Raw genomic sequence first — 25,773 nt, 5'->3', positions numbered from 1 at the left:
AGAGAGTATAAACCGTTTGTCACAAGACAGAACAAAAATGGCCATTAAAATGGTCCAGGCATATACTAGGATTTGACCATGGTCATTTTATTTATGCTCTTGCTACTGCACTACTGGAACACTGCAACATTTCCATCTTTGGTATAAGATAGGCCTCATAGATAGATGTCTCATCTTCACATATAGCATATGCATGAAGTAACAGCGTAATTGCCGACAAGGATCTTTGAGGTGTGCTTACAAGTCTAATAACCAACAGTAAGAATCTGCTGAACCAAGAAAGAGAGAGGTTGTAGGCTAACTTGCCAATTATCTGAGATTCTCACACATTGCCCAAAATATTACTCAGACTTGATTCCACTCTTTATCCCTGTTTTTATTATTATTGTAGCATCTTAAAGGGTTAAATAAAATTACGTTCACATTAAGTCACATTTAGTTTTATTCACTAACACATTTCAAGTGATAATAATAATAATAATAATAATAATAATAATAATAATAATAATAATAATAATAATAATAATAATAATAATAATTTAAAAAAAAGACGTGACAACATGTGCATTTGATTTTTACTGATTTGCTCTCTTTTACAGCAAAACAAGCCAGTTAATCATTATCAGTGGGATTCAGTGTGTCTGTGCGTGTGTCTGTCTGCCTTGTAATGGCATCCTCAATACATCAAGATTATACGTCACTGTGTAACAACATAGGGCAGCTCTCAAACCTAATTTCACAGACTTAACTGCTCTGACTCAGCCATCTGTGTACGTGTATCTGTGTGTACATGTATGCTGGTTTTGTGCCCTCATTGAAAAAGTACATATTTTAACAACAGAAAGCATTACAGACCAACAGCAGTGACGCAGTGTTGAAAGACGGAATGTCTTCAAATTATTTATTCCTCATTTTTAAATCTGGATTTATTTTACAAGTGTTCATTTTTGCATACTGGGCTATGGTTTGTGAGGACCACTTTCAGGCAGTGATGGAAATTTGGGAAAGTAAGGACAGTGTGGCTCCCCGTCATTTTATACCACACCTATAAAAGGCTCTCTGAGAGTTCAGTTCAGGTAGGTCATTTTGAAGCACAAAAGTATTTGTGTGTTTGTGACCGTGTGTGTATCTCACCCAGTTCTGATGTAGCAATCTCAGGGATAGAGATTCTCATCATTGTACCACTGTTCAGTTCCTAGACAGTGACAGAAATTGAAATGTACATAAAATCAGTTCAGCTTCATATTAGTGAAATACAGCTATAAAAACAGCAAGCACTATGGAGCATAGTAGCAGCACTTGAACAAAAGGTAAATCCTAATCCTAACTCTAAATCTTCTACTATAGAGAAAACCAGGAAAAGCTGACAGGAGCAGAGATTTCCATTTGACATAAAATGAAAAGTATGTGTTTTTCAAATAACATTAACTGTGGCTCTGTTCCATTCAAATGTTATATAAAGTCATGTCTGAATGCATGATAACCAAAGTTTCAAATCATTTCACCAACACTGACTCCATCATACAGTGAGCTATAATATCTGGTTCCTCTTTTCTGCACTTATTTTTCATACAATGCTTTTAAGAATAAAATGTACAGACTGAGATCCCAGAAGGAAAAAAAGTTGGAACCACATTTGGAAACAGGAAGTTGCCATACTTGAAATCATGAAATCTGCATGACACTATGGATCGGACACTGAAAGGTTGTCATCCAAAGATTAAATTATCCAACCTTACAGCCCAGTACAACAAAAACAGTAAAACTAATATTTTTACTGACGAAAGTAGAGAACAGCTTTAATTTTTTCAGCAATTTTAAGTTGAATAATTTTGAATTGTTGATTAAGGAATTGACCTAAGGCCTCATTATGTCCTTTTTTCTCCTGCAGCGCTGGCCTTACTCTTTTCATCATAAACTCATTGCAGTGTTTTTTATGATTGAGTTAAAATTCCTTCTCATCCATCTCTGGTATGTTTGTTTTCTCTAGTTTCAGCCAGTGTGTATATGTGTATGAAACCTTCCCCCTAAAATAAATAAATAAGTAAATAAAATTGCCCTTTTAGGCTTATAAATTTAATGGGAGTAAAAGATTAATCAGCACACACACCCACACGTACATATATACTTACCAGAGTGACGCGGTTGCAAACAGGGTCCCGCAAGGCATGGATGAAGGGCATGGGTTGTTGGAAGGTGTAGTCTTCCATAAATGAACCTTCATGGTGTTTAATGGTTAGACCCCTCATCTCTGACACTGGTGAAGGCATCACGACCTGCAGGAGAGGAAGGAAAATGGCATAGGAAACTGAAATGAAATATTAAATGAAAATACAAGGGTGTAACAAAACAGGTTGTACGGTATAATCTGTCTGAGAGATTATTTCCCGATTACTTAAAGCAGCAAAATTGAATAATTATAAAAACGGGAAACCCAATCAAGCCTTCATAGTTACTATGACTGATTATCTTGCATTCAGGAAATTGTTTCTCAGACAATAATGAGATATTTTTAACAAGGTGTGCAGAAACACAACGAGGAAAAAAAAAAAAAAAGTGTTACAAACTATATGTTTACAAGACACGGTGGTACCTCATCTAGTCTTTGGAGATGTCTACTACCAGTGTTGGCTGGTGTGCTGACATTCTCCACTGGTGTGCTGATGTGAGGAATGTGATTGGTCATGCTGAAGGTTGGCGACAGGAGTCCAGGAACAAAAACCTTACTGACCTGCAAGAATAAAAAAAACAGTGCTTTCCATAAATATGGATTTATTGTTATTACTTCTTAAAGACTGGCGAGTGTCAAAAGGTTTTAGTCTGTCCTTACCCTTGTAATTCCTGTGTAGAGAACCAGGCTGCCACAGGCCTCCAGAATCAGCATGGCATCTATATTCTGAGGGCCAAAGTTTGATGATTAGAAATACATTGAGGGCTGCAAAAAATAATCCTTCTTATTATTCACTCATCTGTGCATATAGCAGTAGTTTATATTTCACAGAAAATGATTTACATTCGGTTTAATTTTTGTGATTAGACTAAAGCAAAGATTGTTGGCCCACACACACAATAAGTGCTTATGCTCATGGGCATGATCAATATGAAGACAAAACTTCTTGATATAAAGAAAAAAAAACTCTAATCATAGAAAATCTAAAACTGAAAATAATTTTAAACCACAACTTCTTTGTTTCACAGAAATTCCCACAGATTTTCACCACCTCATTGATAAATCTACTGATGGTATTCACTGAAATCCTCTGAGGCAAAGACTTAGCTTAGCTAAATATGTGCACACTGGTTTCTCTAGGTAATGAGAGCAACCAAAGGAGAACTAATTATAAACATCCTAAACATGATGATGTTTAGTCAAAAACATCCCCTTGCGTTGAGGAGGACACAGTATGGCCTCCTACACAAGGTTCATAACATCACACTTCCCACATAACAATTTGATGATAAATAAATAAGCTAATGCTACAACCCAAACCAGCTATGCCAATTAAAAAAATATCATTTTATAAAAACCTAGACGGTTTAATGCACCTGCAGAGGTTCTGCATCTTTGGCACAGATGGATGTGACAGAGGCAAAGATGAGCTGAGACGAATCGTTGCTCTCTATAAACTTTACACATCTGTAGAAATAATGAAAAAGATGTATATGTTAAATTATAAATAGAGACATCACTGCAAAATACAATGGTTATAATGTTTAAGTGATCATTTATGTTCATTTGCATTGTGCATGTTTGTTGACCTGAGCTGTTGATGAGACTCCACCAGGAAGCAGAGGTATCGGTTCTCACAGACATCAGAGGTCAGGAATACTTTAGATGCCTGGCCACTCATCTCCCTGTCAATGTAACCAAGTAAATATTCATGTGAAACAACTGCAGCCGCTCAACAAAAACAGTAACAATGGCAGCAGATATGACTTCTTTTTGCTACTCTTCTACACTAGTTGATATAAAATCAAAGAAACTTTAATTCAATCAGTTACAGCAAGGTACTGAAAAAAAGCTGCGCTTCTCTGTACCTGGGTGCTGCCAAATTGTGACACTTTACAAATGTACTCAAATTAAAGTTAAATTCAAAATGTGCTAATTTGTTGAGAAATGTATCACTTTAGGCATTAGGCAGCGTTGTTTATGCGTTTATGAATTTCTAAATACAAATTAGTCAAAAATTACTGAACTTGACAAAATAAAGGTTGTCCATTAGTAGACAAAGTTGAAAACACATTAAAACAACCATAACATAAAAGTAATAATTCACTCTGAATAATTGCTTGTCACTAATATAAATACATTGTGGGCCAGTACGGACTCTACATCTGTTTTCAGTAAGAACCACTCCTGGTAATTACCTGTGACAGCCAGCAGTGACTGTCTCACTCCACAGCTGTTCCATGCAGAGATCAGGTATGATGGGCTCCATCTCCGGAACCAGCATTGTGTCATTGACTGTGCTGTTTGGAGAGGGTAACAAACCATGGTGCCCTCTGGGGGACAGGCTTTGGAAAGACGCGTTAAAGCGGGCTGCACCAGAAAAGGATGGAGCCGCCATGCCTGGAGAGTGGGCACGACTGGAGTAGAAGAAATGGCAGAGGAGAAAATAGTGCATAGTTTTTGACCAGTTATTTATGTTGTACAAGGATGGACGCAAATGGATGGATGCAAATATATTTCTGCTGAACTAGCTACTTCTATGTCCATGCTGACTGATTTTTCTTATTAAAGCACATTTAGGATTTTACCAGTTGTGTCAGTTAGGACACATTTAGTGTTTACATTTAATGCTTCTGTTGCTCCTGTCCACCAGTCTCACATTACTATTCTAGTTGTTTCTTTCATAAAACATGCATCTCTTCAGTCAAACTCACCTGAGGGCTGCCATATTGGATATACTTGGGGAATGAACACGGGAGTGTAATCCTGGTGAAGATGTCACAATCCTGCTCTGGTGGCTGTGCAGAGCGCTGTAGTGGAGAGGGGAGCCTGTGACACCTGGACAGCTAAAAGCAGAAAACCAAATACAAGGTGAGACAACAGACTTTGGCCAAATGTTCAACAAAAGACACTTCTTTGAAAGAACTTTCAGTCTTGAAAGAGTGTGGCAGAGATGCGATTGGCCTGATATGGATGATCCTTGTGTTTATTTATCCTTTATGGATGCATGTTGTTTCAGATTAATATTCTTAATTTGCATTAATCTATCAATTAACACATAACCTGTGATCACACTTTCACTTCATTACCTTGCTCCAGTTCCTGGACCAAGCCCAACTGGCCCACTTCCACCTGGGGAGTCCAGACGGGAGATGTTTCGAAAGTGAGAGGTCAGGAAGCCTGAAGCCATCAGACCGAGCGGGGTGTCAGCTGGTTCTGCTGGACACCGGAGAACTGTAGAACGCTCCTGGAGGTGAAAGGTCAGGTCAGTCATGTAATAAGAAAACAATACTTGACTTTGTTTAAAAAGAGGTGCAGCTCAGATTGTTTCCAAATAAGAACTTTAAAAAATAAAATAAGGGTCAATAGAAGAACAAAGAAACTAGAGAGGGGGGAAATAAACAAATCAATAAAATAGCTAAATGAAAACAAAAACAGAAAGAATATGAAGTTTTTAATGTATACCTTCATTCATTCATTCATTCAAGGCCTAGTTAAATAAACAGGTTTTCAGCATCTCCTAAAACTCTTGTACAATAAATTGTGTGTATTTAAAGGTTAGAGAGTAGAAGATCTGAGAGTTCAGTCCCATGGGTGTAGACTGTAAGTGTGTTTATGTGTGTGACTACTCACATCATGTGTGACCTTGCGCAGGGCCCAGACAGTGTGTATTCCCTGCACAGTGTCATAGGAGACAACTATAGAGGGCTGACTGCAGCTGAACACTATTTTCATGGTGGAGTCAGATGCATACTGCACGCGGGAGCCATCAAACAGGCCTGAAAGACATGTACACACATACACACACAAAGGTCACAATATGTCAATTACTCACTGAGGCAGACAGAAAGAATGTGTGACTGTTTATGTTCTTACCTGCAGGCTTACACACAACTGGTGCAATCTCATCTAGGGGATGCAGCATGCTAAACAATGTGGGCAGAGCTTCCCTGTAGAAACAATCAGGGCTTAGAGCATCAGTGATCGGCTAAATAACAAATGCTATCTGCGTATTTGAGCATGCATGACTAAGAAGACAGATTTGCTCAGGTTGGTAGTTTTGCGTAAATATGAAGTGTAAATGTGTACCCAGGGGGGCCAAGTTGTGCATCAGACCCCGTGTTTTTTCGCTCCAACAAAAGTCCAAACGTTGTCGCCCAGACATCTGAGACCTATACGACGAGAGAGAGACATCTGTTACCTGATTGCAAATCACGATGGCAATCGTTTTTGATGTTTCAATTTCATTTGATGAATGCAGACACGGATATCATTCTATGGACCTTGTGTTACATGTGGAAGTGCGCCTTCACATACACACACAATTAAAATACAGAGGGAATTTATCCCATCCACAACGAATGCCTGTCAGTGACCAAAGTTGTCGGTTACTACTGATTAGACAGACAATACCTCAGGCAAGGAATAATACTAACACTAACACTTTAACACACATGAACATGTACACATTTACATTAACAAAAAAGAAACAACAGGTAAATATGCAGAAAAAACACAGCTAAAAACAATTAAATTTTAAAAGGCAGACATGTCTTGCTTTGAAATGCTGCTTCTCTAAATTGGATAAACAAGTGCTTTTAAATTAAGTCTTCCATAAACAGGAAATCTACTAATTCCTTCTTGGCAACTCTTGGTTGTTGATGCTGCAGCTTTGCATATTAGCGACCCACATCATCAGCATGACCATGCAAGATAAAAGAAGACCTTCCACGTTAAGTATCTAACTGGCACACATTCCCGCATTCATGAATATTGATCAGTGATGAGGATAAACAAACAAAAGTGAGGAAAAGTATGTAGTCTTTATGAATCTAGTGAGCTTCATTTATGTGAAATAAAGTCTTTTCCACCACTATCCCTCACCTGGAAGGGTAATGGTGAGATGAAATCCTTCCCAGTCACAGTGTGAACATTGACACAGCTACTCTGGATGATACACACTGTCTGCTCCACTTCTTCCTCTGCAAGAACATTAAACATGTAACAACGTTAAAGAAATCAGTAGAACTAAAAAATTATTATATTTTGTATATAATTATATTTAATTCTAATTAAATAATAATTAGAAGAATTAAGAACAAAATGGCTTAAGTTTTATGATACTTTTACCATCTTTCTTGTTCTGAGGAACAGCAAAGTTACACCATATGGCCTGCAGAAAATAAAAGGTTACTTAATATTTTGCAAAAATAAAGAACACATTAGATGACTGCCCATGCCATGATACCAATTCTTATAGTTTATTTTCATACATAATGTTTCTTTGGACCCATGAAGCCAACTGATATGTAAAATTTAGGTTTCAAAACCAGATTCATGCTCAATGTTATGCCAAAACATATTTTACCAGTAAACATGAAGTCAAGTTATGGTATCTCAGATCCATTCTTAAATACCAGAAAGACATTGCAGATAGCTAGATAGTGTGAAAACAGAATTTAACACCTCACCTGCTGCACTGGGCTGTCAACTGTGAATGCCTTGTACACATTGGAGGCTTGGGTTCGACTGCCCTGGCTCCAAACAACCACATTTCCTGCTGTGTACAGCTCCTCTACGAACTCAACATCCTCCTCTTTGTCTCCCTTGCAACCTTTCCTAAGCTGCCAGCATTCCTGCCAATAAATATACATCCATTTGGTAAACACAGTGGGCAACAAGAAGCAAATAAAAAAATATGTACTGTACTGAGCCACATGTGACTATTACTCTCATGAGTAAAAAAAAATGTATTCTACAATATTACTTTTACAAATTTGTCACAAATATGTTCCTTTTCTCAGAGCCAAGTAAGAAACATGCTTTAAAGCAAAAAAAAAACCTGTAAGAGAAAAATAAAAAATCTAAACAAAATTTTTTTATACTGTTTTATGAATTAAAATTTACACCACTTTTATCTTCTTTAGTATTTAACAAACAGAAGTGCTTGTCCAACTACATTAGTACCCTTATTTAAAAACTATTTAATGCCATGCACTCTCACCCTCTCTCTCTCCTGCAGACTGACTTCCTGCAGGGACCCCACCAGGCCAGCAGCACCATCTGATGACCAGAGCTCGGAGGCTGGCTGGAGCTCTCTAAGCTGCAGGTTGAAGGCATTTGGATGGTTCCTGCAGTGCTCGCGGCCAAACGGGACAAACGACTGCAATTCCCCTGCGGCAATCATCGTGGCTGTCTCTTCATACACGACTTCCGACATGAGTTACAGATATCAGCATTATTTCTGGAAAGATAATGAAACGGAAAAATGTTAATTAATGGCAGCAAGATGTTGTTTTTCAATGGCTCATATATTCTGCTAGCAAGGTCACTGCTTTCTGGATCAATTTCAGTCCAACAAGAGAGAAAGGATTAAGAGAATAAATAAATAAATAACAAATTTATTCTATATATTTTTTAAAATCCATTAAGAGCATTATATTACAACACGGGAATAACAAGTGGGGGTCTTGCCCCCAAGGTACAACAAAAGGAAACAGATGACAGTAAATCAGAAGCTTTTTGTAAAGCGCTCAATTTAAAGGTTAGAGAGTATTCTCATGAAATACTCCTGTGCAATTTCAGCCAATTACACATTCCACAGCTCTGAATATAATTCTGGCTCACATCTTTGTACTTTTTCATATTTTGCACATTTTATATTTCCTATTTAGTTGTATATATTGATTATTTATCCTGTACATACATCTCTTATTTCTCATTCTCACTTCTACCTCGAAAGCACCTTGGAGCTGCACTCAAATCTCGTTGTAATGTAAATTACAATGACAATAAAGGCGATTCTGATTCTGATTCTGAGGAGTGGCCCCCTTTAAAACCAACACAAACAGCAGCAAATAGTTAATAGTTACATTGCAAATATTATTGTCTGATTCAAATGTCCTAATGTAAATATTTCAGTACTGATAAACAAAAACAAACAAAAAATTGGCAGAATAAGTAGAATAACTGATACACAGCCTTTAATCTTAATCTAACTTGACTGTAATGAACACAGAATACATTCCTATTTCATTTCTGTACTTCAACAACATAAGGTTAGCCAGGATCAAACTCTCCCTAAACGGATTTTAAACTGGATGTATTCCCCACGTTAGGATATTATCTAAAAATTGTCAGTAGTCGCGGTGCAGCACAAGACACCGTTCACTAATCACCTGTTTGCAGTATTTATTGTATATCTAGTTTTACCTGGAACTGTTAAATTCGCTAGCAGCTCCGTGCTACATGTTAACAGAGCCGCTTCTTAAAAACAACTCCAATACGATACTGGGTATTTTACAATGAATATGACGTCGTGAGTAAAACAATTTAAGTGTTAGTGTTGCCACAAAGTGGCTGTTCTTGAGTGGGTAGTTGGTAGGTAGTCACATGCTAATGCTAAACTCCCATAGAATAACATTCATTTCACTGGCTCAATTAGCACGCAAGCTGCCGTTAGCGTCCGCCAGCTTTGAGCATGAGACAATTTGGCCGCTAACCTGATAATAAGGAATCGTCTGGCTCTTGTCGCGGAGTCCTTGTCTTGCCTTTGTAGCAGGATCCACCGGTGGAAACATAAAAACAACCGGAACCTGAAGTCAAGCTGCGGATTTTGCTACTACAGGTTTTCAAAAGAGCGCGGACATCTTTGCTGTCCCAACAGCCTCTTCCGCCACCAGTCAGCCAATCAGCGGCCGGGAGTTTGAGCGGAGGGCGCTGATTGGTTGCGTTCATCCACCTGCAAGTTTCCTCTTCCGGGCAGCGCCTGCTCTCCATCTCCTCCTCATGCCGGGGCCACATTTGTTTACCCTCACTAAAGGAAAATGTAACTTTGGGTTGATTCCTTACTTTTCTTTAATTTGTCTTATTTCATTTATAATCTTCAGGATTCATGTAAAAAAGCATCATGCCAGTTCCAATTCTTTCAACTTGAATGAATGTTTTAAATATATTGTGAAATTTTGTAAGGCATATTGTCACTGCACCTGAGTTAGGACCTCTGATGGAAGATGCTAAATCTGATGATGGTGGGAGGGGGTGACTCCCCCTCCCACCATCAAAACAAACAAAGAGAATTCATCTGAGTTAATCTCGTAATATTGTTTGTTTTTAAATAGATGAATGTGTCTGAATGTGAGGTCTGAATACAAACAATAAAATAAAAAAATAATGTTTATGTAATTTTCCCACCCTGTAAAGTGGTTAAAAATTAGATCTTAATAAACATTGCAGAGACTCATTGTCATCCCAATTAAGAATAAATAAGATGATATTTATAAGAGGAAGTGGTGAGTAATTAACAGCATCTTTTTAAAGTCACACCTAAATTCAAACTCAGACAAGAATTATTTTAAAGTAAAGAATTTAAGTATTTTATATTTATTTTTATGTTAAATAGTTGCCAGTTATAACACTATATTAAAATACAATAAAAGCTCAACAATGTTTAGCAAGTAAGCTCATATGTATGTACTTGTAGTTGAAATTGTATATAATTATAACATGTACTCATTAGGTCATCGACAATATAAGAGGAACATCTGTCTGATTCATACCGGTGACATACCAAATACTGCACTGCGTCTTAGAAATGGAATTCAGCAAAAGGTGGAATCCTAACCCTAACCCTAACCCATGAAAAATCATATCAGGTTAACAAAGAATCTTTGAAGTATGAGTGCTAATGGCCGTGATTGATGGCTCACAGTAACACAGTATGAGCTGACCGAGTTAACTCTCCCTTGCAATATTAGTTGAGTTCCTTGGGTGTTGTGTGTGTTTTTGTATGTGTACATGAGAGTGTTAGTGATGGAAAGAGAGAGAAAGCTTGTAGGAATAGCACAGAAAACACAAAATAAGGGAAAGTGTGCGTGCTGTAAATAATTACAGCAATTTAAAAAATTGCTGTAATTATTATCTACATTCATTGCCCCCTTATTGACGCTGCTTGAGAATTCAAATTGGTGGAATAAGCCACGGCTTCATAGTAAAATATAGACTTTCTATCAGTTTCCCTAAAGCACTGTGTTGATGTGTTGGAGCCAGAGGTCTGTCTGTAAGAACAGAACAGTAGTTAGTGATTATCACCTGTCCACATCATGTTTACTTGACCCAGTGGCCTAATGGATAAGGTATCAGCCTCCGGAGCTGGGGATTGTGGGTTCGAGTCCCACCTGGGTCTCTACAATATGTATGTGTACTAGACCTCCAAAGAGGCTTTAGTATTAAAATGGCAATGATGTGTTCGGCAGACTGACAGATATCTCCTTTAATTCCTCATTACAATTTTGTAGCAGATGTGTATGACTCTTTATGTAATGTCATCACACCATTATGCTCAGATATCAGCGCATCCACAGAATCCAGGACACACAACTGTCCGGGTTGACGCACTGCAATGATGAGAGAGGAAACATGATCATCATCATCTCCTGGCAGTGGCAAACACACTTAGAAAGAATTGTGTGCAAAATAAAACCAAAAGGTAAACACACAGAGACAACACTCTTATGGGGGACTTTAAAGAAATTGTTTGTCAGCGTTTTATGCACAAGTTGTACTTTATTATAGTATGTGCATAATCTGAGTTTGGGTAGTGCAAAATTGGTCATTCATAGAGCTGAGACAAGCAGTAAATTGAAAGGGTGACAAAAAGAAAAATAATCTGCAGTTATTTTGAACAGCCATGAATCATTTTGGTAAATGGCAAATACTATATCAAATGTGATGATATGATTTGCAGCTACTTTCAATGTCATATCTAAAAAATATATATGTTGGTTTTAGACAGCTGGTAAACAAAAGGAAGTTGATATTACTGCAATAAGAAAAAACATCCACTGCTGGAGTCATTTTTTAAGAACATGTATCAAAATTATTTTGTTTGTTTTGGCCCTTCAAATGTAGATATTTTCTAGTTTTCTCTTGATGGCTGGATGGATGGATGAGTAATTTCCTGGACACGGTAAGCAACATAACCTGATTCATCCCCGTGAGCACCAGCATTGTAAGCATGTGTAGGGTTTTGTTGGTTAATGAGAGCTGATGATGGAAATGCGTGTGTGTGTGTGTGCATATATACAGGTGTGTGTTGCTCTAATTAAAGTCTCTAGATAGTCTTGCTGTACGTAATGTCTACAATGGGGCTCAATCCAGGCCAAATGTATTTACGTATTTAGTTAATTTAGGATGCAATGAGGAGCTCTGGTGGTCTAATTGATCTGTACAGAGGCCACCCACCAAAAACAAGGCTTCCATTAAAGAAACCTCCCGGGAGCAAAGCTCTGATGAGTGTGCATGTATGATAGAGGGAGAGGAAGAGAGAAAGAGAAAAAGAAAGAATAAAGGTGGAAGTGAAAAACACAGATCTTTATGGCACTTCTGTGTTTGTTTTATTGACCAGTGGAAACTAGAAATGGATCTATCAGGTGCAGATATACAGTAGTTATCATGACGATCCAGTTGTTGTTTATTGCAGATCATGATGAATTTTAATGGAAACATTAATATAATAATGTAATATACATATTTTCCGTCTCTCTGGGAATTATTTCAGAAGACTTTTCTAATGTGTTTGTGCAGTTTGCTGACTTGGTGAACCTATCAGTGTCTCCAGGTAGAGCTGACCACCAAATACAGACAGTGAACCCAGGTTTTGGTCACAGCGCAGGGTAAATAAATCAAGCAGGCTGTCATTCACCAGGAAGTAGTTAAAGCACCCACCACAAAGTCATATTCACCCACCCACACAAAATGAAAGCAGAAAGTGATGCACTGACATCTCATCCAGGGCCAGTTTGTGAGCTGACTGTTCACCCATCACTGATATGGCCGGCTCGGGCAAAGTGCAAGTCAGTTACAATTGCCCCAGAAGTTTCTTGCTACTTTACCTGTTGTGGTTACTTACCACTGACATTTTGTCCATGATTCCACCATTTAATTCAATTAAAAGTAAAGTTAACAATATTGCTAACTGTAAGGCAGTAAGTGATTTAGCTTTGTCCAGCTTTTAGTGGGACAACAAGCTCACAGTTCACTAAAAAGAGATGTGTGCTACTGATTCCCTCTCATAAATGTTTGCCAGCCGATCACCTCAAACACAACAGGTGAAATACAAATGGAAAACTAACACAGTTGTGGTTTTTGCTTGTCAGCAATCAACAAACTGTTAAACAAATGGCATTGTGGAACTCTTCTTCTTTGGTGTAGCTACAAAGCTTTTCATCTTCTTCCTCCACTCTGTTGGCATGGCCTGAAAGCAAAAATTATTTATATTCCTTTAGCTTTAAAGAGCTTCAAACAAATGCATGCAGGCTATTTCTTACTACTGTCACTACATCTATATCCAGAAAATGCTATCTTCCCGTTCTTCAGTCAGGAATGCAAAATTTGTGTTGAAAACGTGGAATTTGCATTGCAACATAAATACTCCCTATTTTGCAAATTTCATCGGTCAGTGCTGACCTATTGTCTCAATTTTCAGCTCTGAATGTAGCTCTGTCTCCTGCTGCAGTAAACCAGGTTTTGCCATCATGAGAGTTTAACTGTCATTTATCACACTAATCTCCTCTGACTCTGAAAGGTGATCCATCACCAAAACCAGCTGGGTCCTCACCAAGGCAGGAAAAGAGGAGTCTTCCCACTTGGGAGATGAAAACATGTCACGACATTTCAGATGAGTCTAAAGTCATTTGTCCGTAGAGGGATGTCTTGATACTGTCATCCCTGCACAAATACTATTAGTACGGTGGACCAAAGTTACTAATTGTGTTGAGTGATGCATATTCTGAACTGCCAGCTGTAAGTTGCTGGTTTGTGTCTTTTGTGGAAGTGTGCACAATTGTATGCTTGGCCCCACCATATCAGTTTGGCTTGATTTTCTGCTCACTTATCTCTGCCTTGGTTTGTTCATTTCATTTAGTGTCTGTTTCAGAACCTCTCTGTCATCATCTATTTCTGTCTTATCTCAATATACCTATTCCATCTCTCCACTGGCCACAGATGTACTCGCATAAGAGGGACAGAGCGACAGAGAGAGTCCAGTGAGTCTCGTCAGGCTGCCAGCAGTAATCTGACATCACAGTCGTCACTCTGTGCTTCGTTAATTGGATAATGTGGTGCTGAGGAGGCACTCAGCAAGCCAGGGGATTCCCTCATCACACAGGCTGGTGGGAGAGTCATGAAGCAAAGTGTCTTGTTATGAAGACCCTCATTCACCATTTAAATGTTTGATTCCATCCATCCATTCCATGATGAGCTTAAATAAAAGTCAGAAAAGGTATGACACTTGAAATCATAATTATGGTGGCGGTAATTTGATGTCGAACTTAGATAGTCGTTCTTGTAGTAGAAGAACTAAAATTATTATCATAGTCGTAGCAGTATTATCATGATGAATAATAATAGTACTAATAACACTCCTCTAACAGAGAGAGATTTGTTGCTTGGTAAAACTAGCTGATGTAGTTGTTTCAGTAGTAGAATAATAATTCTGGAACTGTATGAACTAATGTCATGGCAGTAGTTGTAGTTTTGCTGCTAGTAATTGAGTTGTAATCAAAATCCTATTACAGCAGTAGTAGCAAGCTACTGTCTGTCTGCAGACTTAACTCAATATAATACAATACTGTACGATAATGTTTGTTCTTTCAACTCATTCAAAGCTAAAATCATTCATTATTAGAATTCCCACTGTGATCTTAAAATAAAAAAAAGGAATTTCTAATAAATAAAACATACATATTTTGATTTTGATTTTGTACCTTTCTTGTATCATGCTTTTCAGTATCAAATCAATCAGTCAATCATATTTTATTGTTCGAGTTAGTAGTGGTTATATTGTAAATAATGCAGTGGCACTGAGGTCAACAAAATAATTTAAAAAATGATCATTATATATTGAAATTCATAAAATTAGCATTTTCTTGCGTCCACTGTGTCGCACAGAGGTGAGCCATCCTGTTATTTGTCTATAGGAACGTTTTTTTTTTTTTCCTGTACATTCCATCAACATCAACATAATAATGCTGATGCTTCCTCCATCAGCTTCCTCTTCCTGCAGGGATCTGTCTCCAATCACTGCTGTCAATTAAACCAGCTCCTTCTCCCATGGACTTTTGCGTAATCTACTTTCTCTCTGGACTGATCACATTAAGGTTCCAACGGTGCCATCATGGTTGAGAAAGAGGTGGGGGGTGGGAGGGGTGGGGTCATCTGCTGACTGGGAGGAGACAACAACGACCCACGGAGGCCAGAGACATCAAGTCATGATGTAAACAAAATTTGTGATGACTGCCAGGTGTGCAACCACAAATGCAAGCTAAAGTGATTCATTTTTTCCAGAAAAATAATTGTTCGGGCATTGTTTTCATGTATTGCATCAAAAAGCTGGCGTTACTTTAGAATTCTTTTCTCATAGCCATCCGTGCCAATTATTAGGGTCGTCGTGGGGCTGGAGCCGAGTCCCAGCTGCCAATGGACGAGGGAGGGGTACACCCTGGACAGGTCAGCGGCCCATCACAGAGCTGGTATACAGGGACATACAGGCACTTGGGTCTCCTCGCTGATTAAACTGAACCTGGATCTGGTCTTTGGGCCGTGGGCGGAAGCCAACATGACCCACAGGTCCCACAGGGAGATTATGCAAACTGCACACAGAGAGGTCCCTGACAAACTTTTATTCATCCCCGTTATTCTCTAATTGGAGAAAACTGAGAATTGGTTGTGTTTTTCTTGACACGGGAGAGAGCTTACTCTTAAAAGCTGCATTCCAAGTTACATTAATTTGACTCATGAAATGAAGACATTGTAGGAAATAGTTTGGAGTGGTAAGTTAAAGAATTTGAGATCAAATGGCCTGAAGAATGTAAACCACTGAAGATGTTAAAGAAATCCTCTGACTCACTGTATTTCACTGACTATTTTTATCACCATGGTGAAACGAATCTTTGTAAGTGTGCATTCAGGTAAAAGCTCCTACTGGTACACAAAAACAAACCTGCCCACAATGACACACACACACACGGTGAGGGAGGGAGGGCAAAGACAAGAAAACTGAGCCCGTTACTTTGCTTTATTACACATGTCAAAGTAATAAATGATATATAAATGAGTTTCATATTAAATGTCAAAAATTATTCATCATATCAAAACAAAAGTCATTCCAACTGAATCCATCACGAATTGTTCATCACTTTAATTTGACACCTGCAATAACAACTTAATTTAGTTTTGTTGCTGTTTTTTTCTTTTCTCAACAAATCTCGGCTCTTTCACCTGCAAAAGGTCTGCAGCTACGTAAGTTGTGTTTTGGTCTCCAGTGGGAATGGTTAAATGGTGCATGCTTGTTTAGATGGACGAATGGAGGGATGGCTAATTCATGTGCCATTCCAGATGAGCAAAGTGAACTCAGTGGGGATACTGTGGGTGGATTGAGAAACACTTCAATCCTGCGTGGTGATAAAACCTGAAATAGACAACAGTGACAGTATCTTTCAAACACCCTCTAAAATATTATTGTATTTATTTACAGTGGTTATGCATTTAGTTGGTCTACAGCACCATGTGTTGTACTCCTCTCATTGCTCACTGCTATGGAGGTAAAGAAATGGATACAAACGGCAGCAGCAGGATATGATAACATTGTTATGGAATTAAGTGTTTGTGTAAAGACAAGACAATGTGTGACATAAAAAGGATGTGTATAAGGCGTCAAAATATTCTGGGAAACATCTTTTTTATCCTGATACCTTACAATATATATATATTTTTTTTATGACCAGGACAATAAAATAGCCTCTTACCTTTCTACATAATTCTGGTTATAATCTGGTTATAAGTTGAGGTCAATGAAAAGTGTGTATGCCGCAGCAAATGTTCACAAACCTCCTCCAGAAACATGACTATCTTGCTATTACAGACAGTCACAGGCTGGAGAACCTGAATGGACTCTTTTATCAGCAAATCTTTATGATTCGTACCTTGTGCCATTTAACTGATATTCAATGTTTCTGATGTTACGCACACAGAATGTATTTCTGAGTGATTAGTGCCCATTTTGCATTTTGCTGCACATTAGTTTTAGTGACAGCTTATCCCATTTACTGGAACGGGTATTTGGTCTGACCCTGGAATTGAAAACAGCTAAATGATCTGAAGATGTGATATTACATCACAGGGACAAATAATAAAGAATAAACAAAACAAAGTAAATATGATAAATAGTGTAAAGTCAATAGTATAAACATGCGACCTTGGAAGAGGCAAATATCAACATTTCTTGATTAGAGTTTCGGCAACGCTTCACAATCACACTGACTGTCTTTCTTTATCTCCATCAGTGGCCTTGTGAACAGTGAACAAGTCATTGAATGGAAATAATCAATCAGCATTTCTTCATAAAAAAGGGACCCTAAAGCCACATCAAGCCTTAGACACAAAGAGAAACTGTGTAATGGATTTTATTTCAAACATCATTATATCCATGTATGGTTTATTTCCGGAATCCCTCCAATTGTATTTGAAAGGTTAAAGCTTTATCCAAATGTGTTTTTATCTTTTATGTCGGTTTATAATACAGACTTAGCCTGACACCATCCTCCTCTCCCTTTTCTTTCCTTTTGTCCAGCAGATCTGCAGACATTTCCATTTCCCGTCCTGTTCCTATAAATTGTGACGGGAGATGAGCCTGGGGAAATGATCTGATGATTCAATTGCATCAACACTGGCAAGTGAGTTAGTTATTCCCACAATTATTTAGAAGAAAAAGGGGGAAGGAATCCACCCTAATTTCTCCATAGGTCTGTTTGGTTCCGACCGTGAGCCAGACCAGTGACGGAAGCAGCGACCTACTGACGTCTCTGGCCCCTGATTGAATCTGTGTCCCCTCCTGCTCCACGAGAAGCATCCAGGTGTATAAAACGGAGGCAGAGCTGCATCCGAGCAAGAAGACAAAGCCAGGCAGCAGCCCATCGACTCTGTGGACATACAGCACCGGCTTCTGGTCAGAAACTTGGAGGAAAGACCCGAGAACACAACTTTCTCCAGAGCGCATGTAAGATTTGAAGAAATTGGCTAGAATTTATTTATCTGTTTCTTTCAGACGGTGCGTCCTTGCGGCTGTGTTAAATGTGAGTCTGAGTGCTTTCATTCCAGGTTTTGGAGAGGTTTTCCTGTGTGAGCGTTTCTTGACTTTTATATTGTATTGCTCGATGGAAATGAGACGGAAGCGCTATTAAATTCGGTTTGTGGTCTGAGTTTTCAGCGGAACACTGACATGTTTCGCCATCTCGACTCTCCGCGTTCTGCGTAATTACGCACGGGACTCGGCCAGTTCCCCTCCTCTCCTCTGCGGTTCGTCCAGATGTTACCAGAACATCGATGTTCCGGCAGGCTTTCGTGGCTAATTCAGCCTGTTTTATCCGTTTGCATTTCATAGGCAAGGACACTGGGACGTAAACTGTTGCATTAAAATGGTCTGAGAAGCTTTTAAATTTTATGACATAAACTTTTTTTTCCCAGCAGATGTATTTATTCAGTCCTGGCCACTATTTATCATCATCATTATTATTTAGCTGTAAAGCAATCCCCCAACTGGTTTCAACCTGACTGGATGAAGAGAACTTAAAAGACCTAAAAGGTGATTAAGGTTTATTTCCAATCGTTGGACCTGTCTCACCGTTTCCCTCCCCAGGTGTAAAGCGATGTTACAGCGGACCGGCCCCCAGCTGCTTCTCCTGGTAGCCCTGTGCAGTATGTTGTACTCCAGGACTCTGAGTCTGCCATACGCATCCATGAGGTGAGTGGAGACCTGCTGTGGTTCTCAGTGAACAGAGCCCAGAGTCAGACTCCGGACTCATCCTGAGACTGAGAGAGGAGTTTTTAGTCTTTTTTACGCAGCGATAATTCAATCTAAACACGATGAGGCACACTCCGCATTATATTGTTTTTATAATAACTCACAATGAGCCTGGAAACGAAGGTGTTAACTCAAATCGAAGTGTGTGTCCCTCTCATTATGCCACCATTTGGGCTTACACATGCTGGGCCATCAGATATTTTTTACATTAATATCTACGATTGAAATCAGAAATCGTTTGGATGGCGCATGAGAGGAGTGAACTTTTTTTTTTCTGTTGGATCAGTGTAAATAAAGGTTAGAGTTTGGATGGATGGCATTGACCAAAGTGTGATCAAAGTGTGCTGTGATGATGTTGCAGACCGACGAGACACGCAGACGGTCTGTTCACCAGCGGATACAGCAAACTGCTGGGCCAGCTGTCAGCGCGGAGGTACCTGGAGTCCCTGATCGGGAAGCGGGTCAGGTAGGTGGAGAAAGAAATGGAATCATTGCTTTATCGGTTTTATTTTCGTACACATATCCTGAAATGGTGCAGAGATTTGTTTTAGATTTTAAAGTTTAGAACGCAAAACTAGATATGTTCGTCAAAAGTTCCTGTTTTCACCAAGACTGGGAGAAAATGCTGAGAGCAAAGTGAAATGCAAATGAGATGCAAATGAAATTTTAAATTACGTTTTCTATGAGCAAAAACGCGGAGAAAAAGGCAGAGAAACTCATCCTGGTCAGTCTCCTTTAAACATGGACCACAGCCACAGTGAATGTGGAGCCTCGCCCCTCAGTGGACGATGAGAAAGGTAGAGAATAAGTGTAGATTTAATGTAAATTGGTGTTATTTGAAGCACATTGTCATAAACAGTTAGTGGAATTGCAACTCTAACAAACCGGTGTACACTATTTAAGAAGAAAAGAGGATTATAGGAGTTTTCTGTATTCAAACGTTGCAAAAAAAAAAAAATGGCGTCAAGCATCTAAAAATTTTATTTCTCATCTGCTACCAAAAGAATTCCTAAATTCTTTTAGTCGGGAAAACCAAATGAGTTGGTTTTGATATTAATCGTCAAACCAACATTTTGAACTTTAACTTGGAAGATGAGGCGTTTTTGAAGCTCCATTCTGGTTCATATAAAGAGAGGCGAAATGTTTTCTTCACTGTTGGCTGCTGAACAGAGAGGACTGACTGACACATACAAAGAAAGACCTGATCTGCTTGATGATGCATTCTGTAATTGACTACACATTTTTAAAAGTTCATTTGTGCCATCTTTGTGTCATTCCACAATTTTATTGTACAGCAAGGAAGGACTCACACAAACAGACAAAAACAAAGTCTCCATGAGTCACAGCTACGCTGACGTTATGAACCCTTCCGTGCCCTCAGCTGTGGTCACACTGATCCCTAAAACATCCATGCTTCTTTTTCGTTCTTTTGTGTCCAGTGATGAGCTGATGGACGAGCCAGTGAAGCGTCACTCAGATGCTATCTTCACAGACAACTACAGTCGCTTCCGCAAACAGATGGCCGTCAAGAAATACCTGAACTCAGTCTTGTCGGGAAAGAGAAGGTGCATTTATCCACTTTAGTTTCATTCTGCTAACAGATCAACCAAATCACATTATGACTTACTGACAGTGGATCCAACTAAGATCAATTAAAAGAAAAGGCACAGTTGCTTTTATTTTATATAGATCCAACCTGCATGTCTTGAGATCAACATTTTCATGTAAGATTCACTAGACTTTACTTTGACTTTAATACCCAATGTTGAATTCTGTTGTTTGACAAGAAACTAATCTAGAAACTAGATTAACCAACAATTGATGAGGCGAAATGATAACCAGACTCTCGCTTGTTAAATACGACTTAATAGATCTACTCCTGGTCCCTGAAATGAATTCTACTGGGTAAATAATAAAAAAACTAAATCAGGTGACTGTGTTGGACTATTCGCTGTCCAAAAAGCCCCTTTTATAATTCAGAGACCCAACCAGTTCAGCTAGCCAAAGCCCAAAACAATAAGTGTTGGCTAATTCTCCAACATTAAAGTTGGAAAGTCCAAAATTTATGGACTAACACGAATTGCTGAAGAAGTGTACATGATGGTGTCTTTCAAATATTTGTACAAGTGTATTTTTATGGAACAAAAAAACGATATACGTGTTTCTATGCATACAGCCTAGAAGATCCTGGAAGCAGCGACCCAGAGGAGTCCAGGGATGAACCCAACACTTTCCAGGAGAGCTATGATGACATTAATGTAGATCACCTCCTAAACAACTTTCAGTTGGTAAGTGCTGACCTGCACACTTGTACATTTGTTGCGTTAGTGTTATCCACCATTATTTCTTAATCCCCAACCTTAATTTTATAATTGCCTTTGATCTGAAACCAATTATTAAATCTTCTTAGGAGACGAAGTGAAAACCTGCAGAGCCCCAATTTCAATAATTCAGCTCAATTTCAAGATGTCAAATTGGAGTAATAGAAGAGCACAAAGAGTCTAAAGGATTATAAATTTGCAACAATCAAAATGAGTAAATCTATGAGGGGGCCACTGCATTTTTTTTTAAATCTTGATTCAGCAGGATTGTTAGCCAGATCAATAACACCTCTTCTTTTCTGTCACCACCCCCCGCCGCTGCAGCCGCTTTGAGGAGGGGCCTGCATTCGAGTGAATACCTCAACTCATCCTCATGAAACCGCCCATTCCAGCAACAACACAACTATCCGACAGTATTAATCCAAAGGACAATCAAAGTTAAATGAACCAACAACAATGTGTTCTCCGATGTGGTTATCTAGCTATCCGTCCACACAGTACATGTTTACACTGTATATATACAGCATATAGACACAATACTAATCACTAAAGATTCTGGCCCAAAGACTCTTCGGGCTGCACTGAGCAACATACGTGTGATGTGATTTATTCAAGCAGCATTTGAAGATGGAAACTGGCAACAGTAAATATAAACACAAGTAGCACATTTATTTTATTTTATAAAATCAATGTTGTTCCATTAACTTTCAGTGAAAACTTTTCTCCCGTGATGGCAAAAGGAACCAATGCTACATTTGTTGCATTTCTATGCGATTTCCCATCAACTTTCAGTTCAAACTTAGAGCCTTTGAGCCTTAGATCAGCATTCACTTTCAATAGTGAATCCTTTGCGAGACGATGTCAAGGAATAATTTCAATAGAATAATAGGTGCACAAATTATGAATGGAATATGGATTATATTTTCTTTGAGATATTTATTTCATGTTGACTTTCAGTGCAAAATTTTTGTCAAAATAACGTTTAAAAACAAACGTTCAATCATTTGGAAGCACTGCTCTATTACATTTAAGAGGCATTTCTCCCATTCTGTTTATACTGATTCCTGCTTTGCATTTATCCAAACAGGATAAAGAAATAGACATTTCACTGATATATTTGTCATATTTGCTTCACTGATTTATTATTTTAATTTTTCCCTGAAATGTATCTCATTAACCTGACTTTCTGAATGTCAATGGAACAGCATGCTTTTATTCATTGGTTCTATTTGCAGTGTATCTACTAACACATGATACGCTTTTACAAACTAATTGGTCAATTGGCCCCATTGGCTTTAAGACAAATTGTTGCTTTCTAAAATATTTAGATAATCAAATATCCATTTATCAGGACAACATCTGTATTTAGTGTCAACTGAGCAATTCATTTATTGCCCTATTACATATAGGGCAATAAATTGGGAAGACGTTTCAATAGGATGTCTGTCGGATTAAATACAAATTAACAGTTGGCCAATTTAATTTTTAATGGTATATTCATGATCTAGTCACTCAGTCATTATTGAGAATCCGAATGTGGTAATTTGATGATACAGAGATATGAAAACAGAGGGGAACACATTTTGAATGGACACAGATGCATTTAATCACTTTATACTATTCGATATGTAGAGCAAAGAAGTTATAACTGTGCATAGACCTGCCTTTGGTGCATAATAGTGATGTATACCACTCACCAAATAAAAGATGTTGGTTTATTTTTCAAAGCTGAGTTGTTTTGTCTGACTGATTGTTTGAAATATTAATCATTACAACATCAGCATGATGATGATGGTTAACTTTTTTTTTTCCCCTCCCAAAATTTCCCAAATATTCTTCAGGATTGTATATTTTCCTCTAAATGTCTTTTTTTTTTAAGATGAATATCAGCACATAGACCATTATATGACTAAAAACGTGAAGAAATAAATAGGGTGTTCACAAGTGATTTAAAACAATAATCACATTGTGTGCATTGATCAAAAGATTTTTAAATTCAGTCCCAAGACAGATGACCAGGCCTTGGCTGTAATAACATGTTAACATATTTTAGAACAAAGCAACTTATGACCTTCTGAGTGATCACTGACTGACGCAAATTTCTGTAACACCGACATAAAAAAATAGCAGATTGAGTAAACCTCCTTTGCCCTAAAATTGCCTCATTCTTTCCTTGGTAACCCAGAAAATGATACATGTAGTGAGAGAAGCAGGTTTCAGGTTTCCAGGGAATGAATGTCGACGGAATCATCTTTATACCACATTTATCAACAACACTTTAATCGTATACGGTAGAATATTCAATTTCAGATTCAGAATCAGTCTCCAAGAGAGAAAGCAAAACATTTAATTAACATATAAGTTTATAAATCTCATAATCCTAGGGTTAGGGTTAGCCTAGGGTTAGCTAACCCTAACCCTAACCCTAACGCTCTCTCTCCTCACTACCCAGAGAATTGTTTGTGACAGGAGACACATAATCAATTCAACAAACATCAGGCGGGAAACCTGTCCATTCTGTCTGTCCAGTGGTTTAGAAATAATAGTTAGAGTGACATCAATACATTCCACTAAGGCATGAAGAATAAGTTCAGCAAAATGAAAGCAATGCACAGATGGCATCAGACACCATGGCAATTATGTAAATGAAAATAAACATTTCCCGGTGGAGATGGAAACAGGTTAACTTCAGCCTCTTTCTAAGCCAAACCAAAAATGGATGGATTGTTGTGTGTGAACAGAATGGTAACTCTTACTTTTAATTTAGATGTGTTTCAAATTGTGGGAATGACGCCACATTTGAAGTGTCTGATGAGACTGTCGAATCTTTGAGAAATTGTTTTGGCAGAGTGAGTAGTTGGAAGGCGCGGGGTGGACAGCACAAAATCTTCAGTACAATGGGCAGCATCAGTTTGTGTGCGTGTGTGTATGCATTCCTCACTAAAAGTGAAGAATCCACCATTAATAGGTTTCTCAGTCGACCAGCTGTGTTTCCACATCTCTGGTGAGGCGCAGATAAATCAGAAACAATTTGCTTCTGATTTGTTCATCACAGTTTTAAAGCACTAAAAACGTGTTTATTATTCTCATCTTGTTTCTTTAATAGTTTTGTGTGCGTCATACAAATCCACACCCAAGGCAGCGTGTTCTCTGGCTGATTTAACTTTACCGCAGAACTATAATTCTCAAGAAGCTAAAGAGAGAGATGAACTGTACCTTCATGAAGTTATAGCAATAAATAGTGCTTTTGAAGAACAGTATGATGCCACAGTGACCTTTGATCATTGAAAACAAAATATCATCACAGGGAGAGAACACGCAAACTCTGCATAGAAAGGCCCCAGGCCCAGGAACCAAACCTGCAACCTTCAGGGCAACAGGGGTGTAGTGTCTAGTGCTGTTGTCTCACAGCAAGAAGGTTCTGGGTACGATTCCTGGGGCCTGGGGCATGGGCTCTCTGTGCAGGTGTGGGTTTCCTGCCAACCGGTGAGTGTGAGTGGTTGTTGCTCTCTGTCTGTCTCTGTGTGTTGGCCCTGTGATGGACTGGTGCCCGGTCCGGGGTGTGAGCTGGGATTGGCTCCAGCACCCCCTGTGAACCGGAAACAGATAAGTGGTAGAAGTTGAGCGACTGAATGAATGGTACACTAATTCATCAGCTATGACCAAAATCCTGTTTTGTCAGGTCACTGTATCCTTGACCTCTGACCTCTGGCTAAGAGGTCAGAAGAATCCAGTGTTTCGAGACGTTCCTTCTGACGAATGTGAAGAAATTCCCACAGTGTTATTAATGACAACAGACAACCCAAAACCTCCACTGGCCCTGACTTAATGCCTGACTGAAGGCTCCTGTCGCCACTCCAGGTCAAAACCTGAATGTGCGCTTTCCCAGGTGAAGGACAAATCTGCCGTTATCATTAACAACAAAATTATCACAAGGCCACATTCCTCAGCCGTGATTCATCATAGAGATGTAAATGGAAAACTCATTAATAGCACTATTCTGGTCTCATTGACCTCTCAGAGTGCTTTACACTGCACTATTCGTTCATCTACGTGGCACTAAGCACACACCCACTCACTTACGCACCAACATTACAGTGGGGGGGGGCAACGTAGGATTGAATGTCTTACTCAAGAACACTTCAATCCCCCCAACCTTCCCATTAATGGATGACCTTCTTGACGCTCTAGGCCACAGCCGCCCAAACCATTTTATATCAAGATTTGTCATTGCCCATTAAACAAAGAGGTTTAATAATAAATGTGGCAAGGTCAAAGGTCAACAGCACATGCTTACTTTTCACAAACACTTTAGTGTAGCTGTTGTTCAAATACGTAATATCAAAGACCTTGTTCAGTCAGGGGAGCGAGTACATTTTCATTTACTTTTGTTGCCTTTAAGTTCTAAAATTTTGAAATAGATT

General features: G+C 38.6%; 2 protein-coding genes and 1 non-coding gene across 4 annotated transcripts in view; 2 read left to right on the top strand and 1 right to left on the bottom strand.

The window, feature by feature from the left end:
- The window catches only part of anapc1 (anaphase promoting complex subunit 1), a 45,614-nt gene extending 35,784 nt beyond the window's left edge, over positions 1-9,830 (bottom strand). For both annotated transcript variants that reach the window (XM_029521437.1, XM_029521436.1), the window contains exons 1-17: positions 9,673-9,830; positions 8,175-8,414; positions 7,642-7,806; positions 7,301-7,343; positions 7,055-7,152; positions 6,260-6,342; positions 6,047-6,120; positions 5,804-5,949; positions 5,260-5,417; positions 4,885-5,016; positions 4,369-4,587; positions 3,760-3,855; positions 3,547-3,637; positions 2,831-2,896; positions 2,594-2,731; positions 2,133-2,276; positions 1,135-1,195 (exon numbers count right to left, since the gene is read on the bottom strand). In XM_029521437.1, the coding sequence (XP_029377297.1) occupies positions 1,135-1,195; positions 2,133-2,276; positions 2,594-2,731; positions 2,831-2,896; positions 3,547-3,637; positions 3,760-3,855; positions 4,369-4,587; positions 4,885-5,016; positions 5,260-5,417; positions 5,804-5,949; positions 6,047-6,120; positions 6,260-6,342; positions 7,055-7,152; positions 7,301-7,343; positions 7,642-7,806; positions 8,175-8,390 (1,930 nt within the window). In that variant the 5' untranslated portion in view covers positions 8,391-8,414; positions 9,673-9,830. The remainder of the gene's footprint in view (positions 1-1,134; positions 1,196-2,132; positions 2,277-2,593; positions 2,732-2,830; positions 2,897-3,546; positions 3,638-3,759; positions 3,856-4,368; positions 4,588-4,884; positions 5,017-5,259; positions 5,418-5,803; positions 5,950-6,046; positions 6,121-6,259; positions 6,343-7,054; positions 7,153-7,300; positions 7,344-7,641; positions 7,807-8,174; positions 8,415-9,672) is intronic.
- Positions 9,831-11,281: 1,451 nt separating this feature from the next.
- trnar-ccg (transfer RNA arginine (anticodon CCG)) lies at positions 11,282-11,354 on the top strand. The gene has a single exon. It is a non-coding gene; the product is annotated as a tRNA-Arg (tRNA).
- A 6,765-nt stretch (positions 11,355-18,119) lies between these two features.
- vip (vasoactive intestinal peptide) lies at positions 18,120-23,076 on the top strand. Its single transcript, XM_029521381.1, has 6 exons — positions 18,120-18,224; positions 18,864-18,968; positions 19,390-19,494; positions 20,468-20,593; positions 21,205-21,316; positions 21,674-23,076. Coding segments are annotated over exons 1-6 (459 nt in total). The 5' UTR covers positions 18,120-18,222; the 3' UTR covers positions 21,683-23,076.
- Positions 23,077-25,773: the final 2,697 nt, after the last annotated feature.

The sequence above is a fragment of the Echeneis naucrates genome, chromosome 15, assembly GCF_900963305.1.
Source record: "Echeneis naucrates chromosome 15, fEcheNa1.1, whole genome shotgun sequence".
Lineage (NCBI taxonomy): Eukaryota > Metazoa > Chordata > Actinopteri > Carangiformes > Echeneidae > Echeneis > Echeneis naucrates.
Note: the sequence above shows the minus strand (reverse complement) of the source record. Positions and strands in the feature narration are given on the sequence as shown.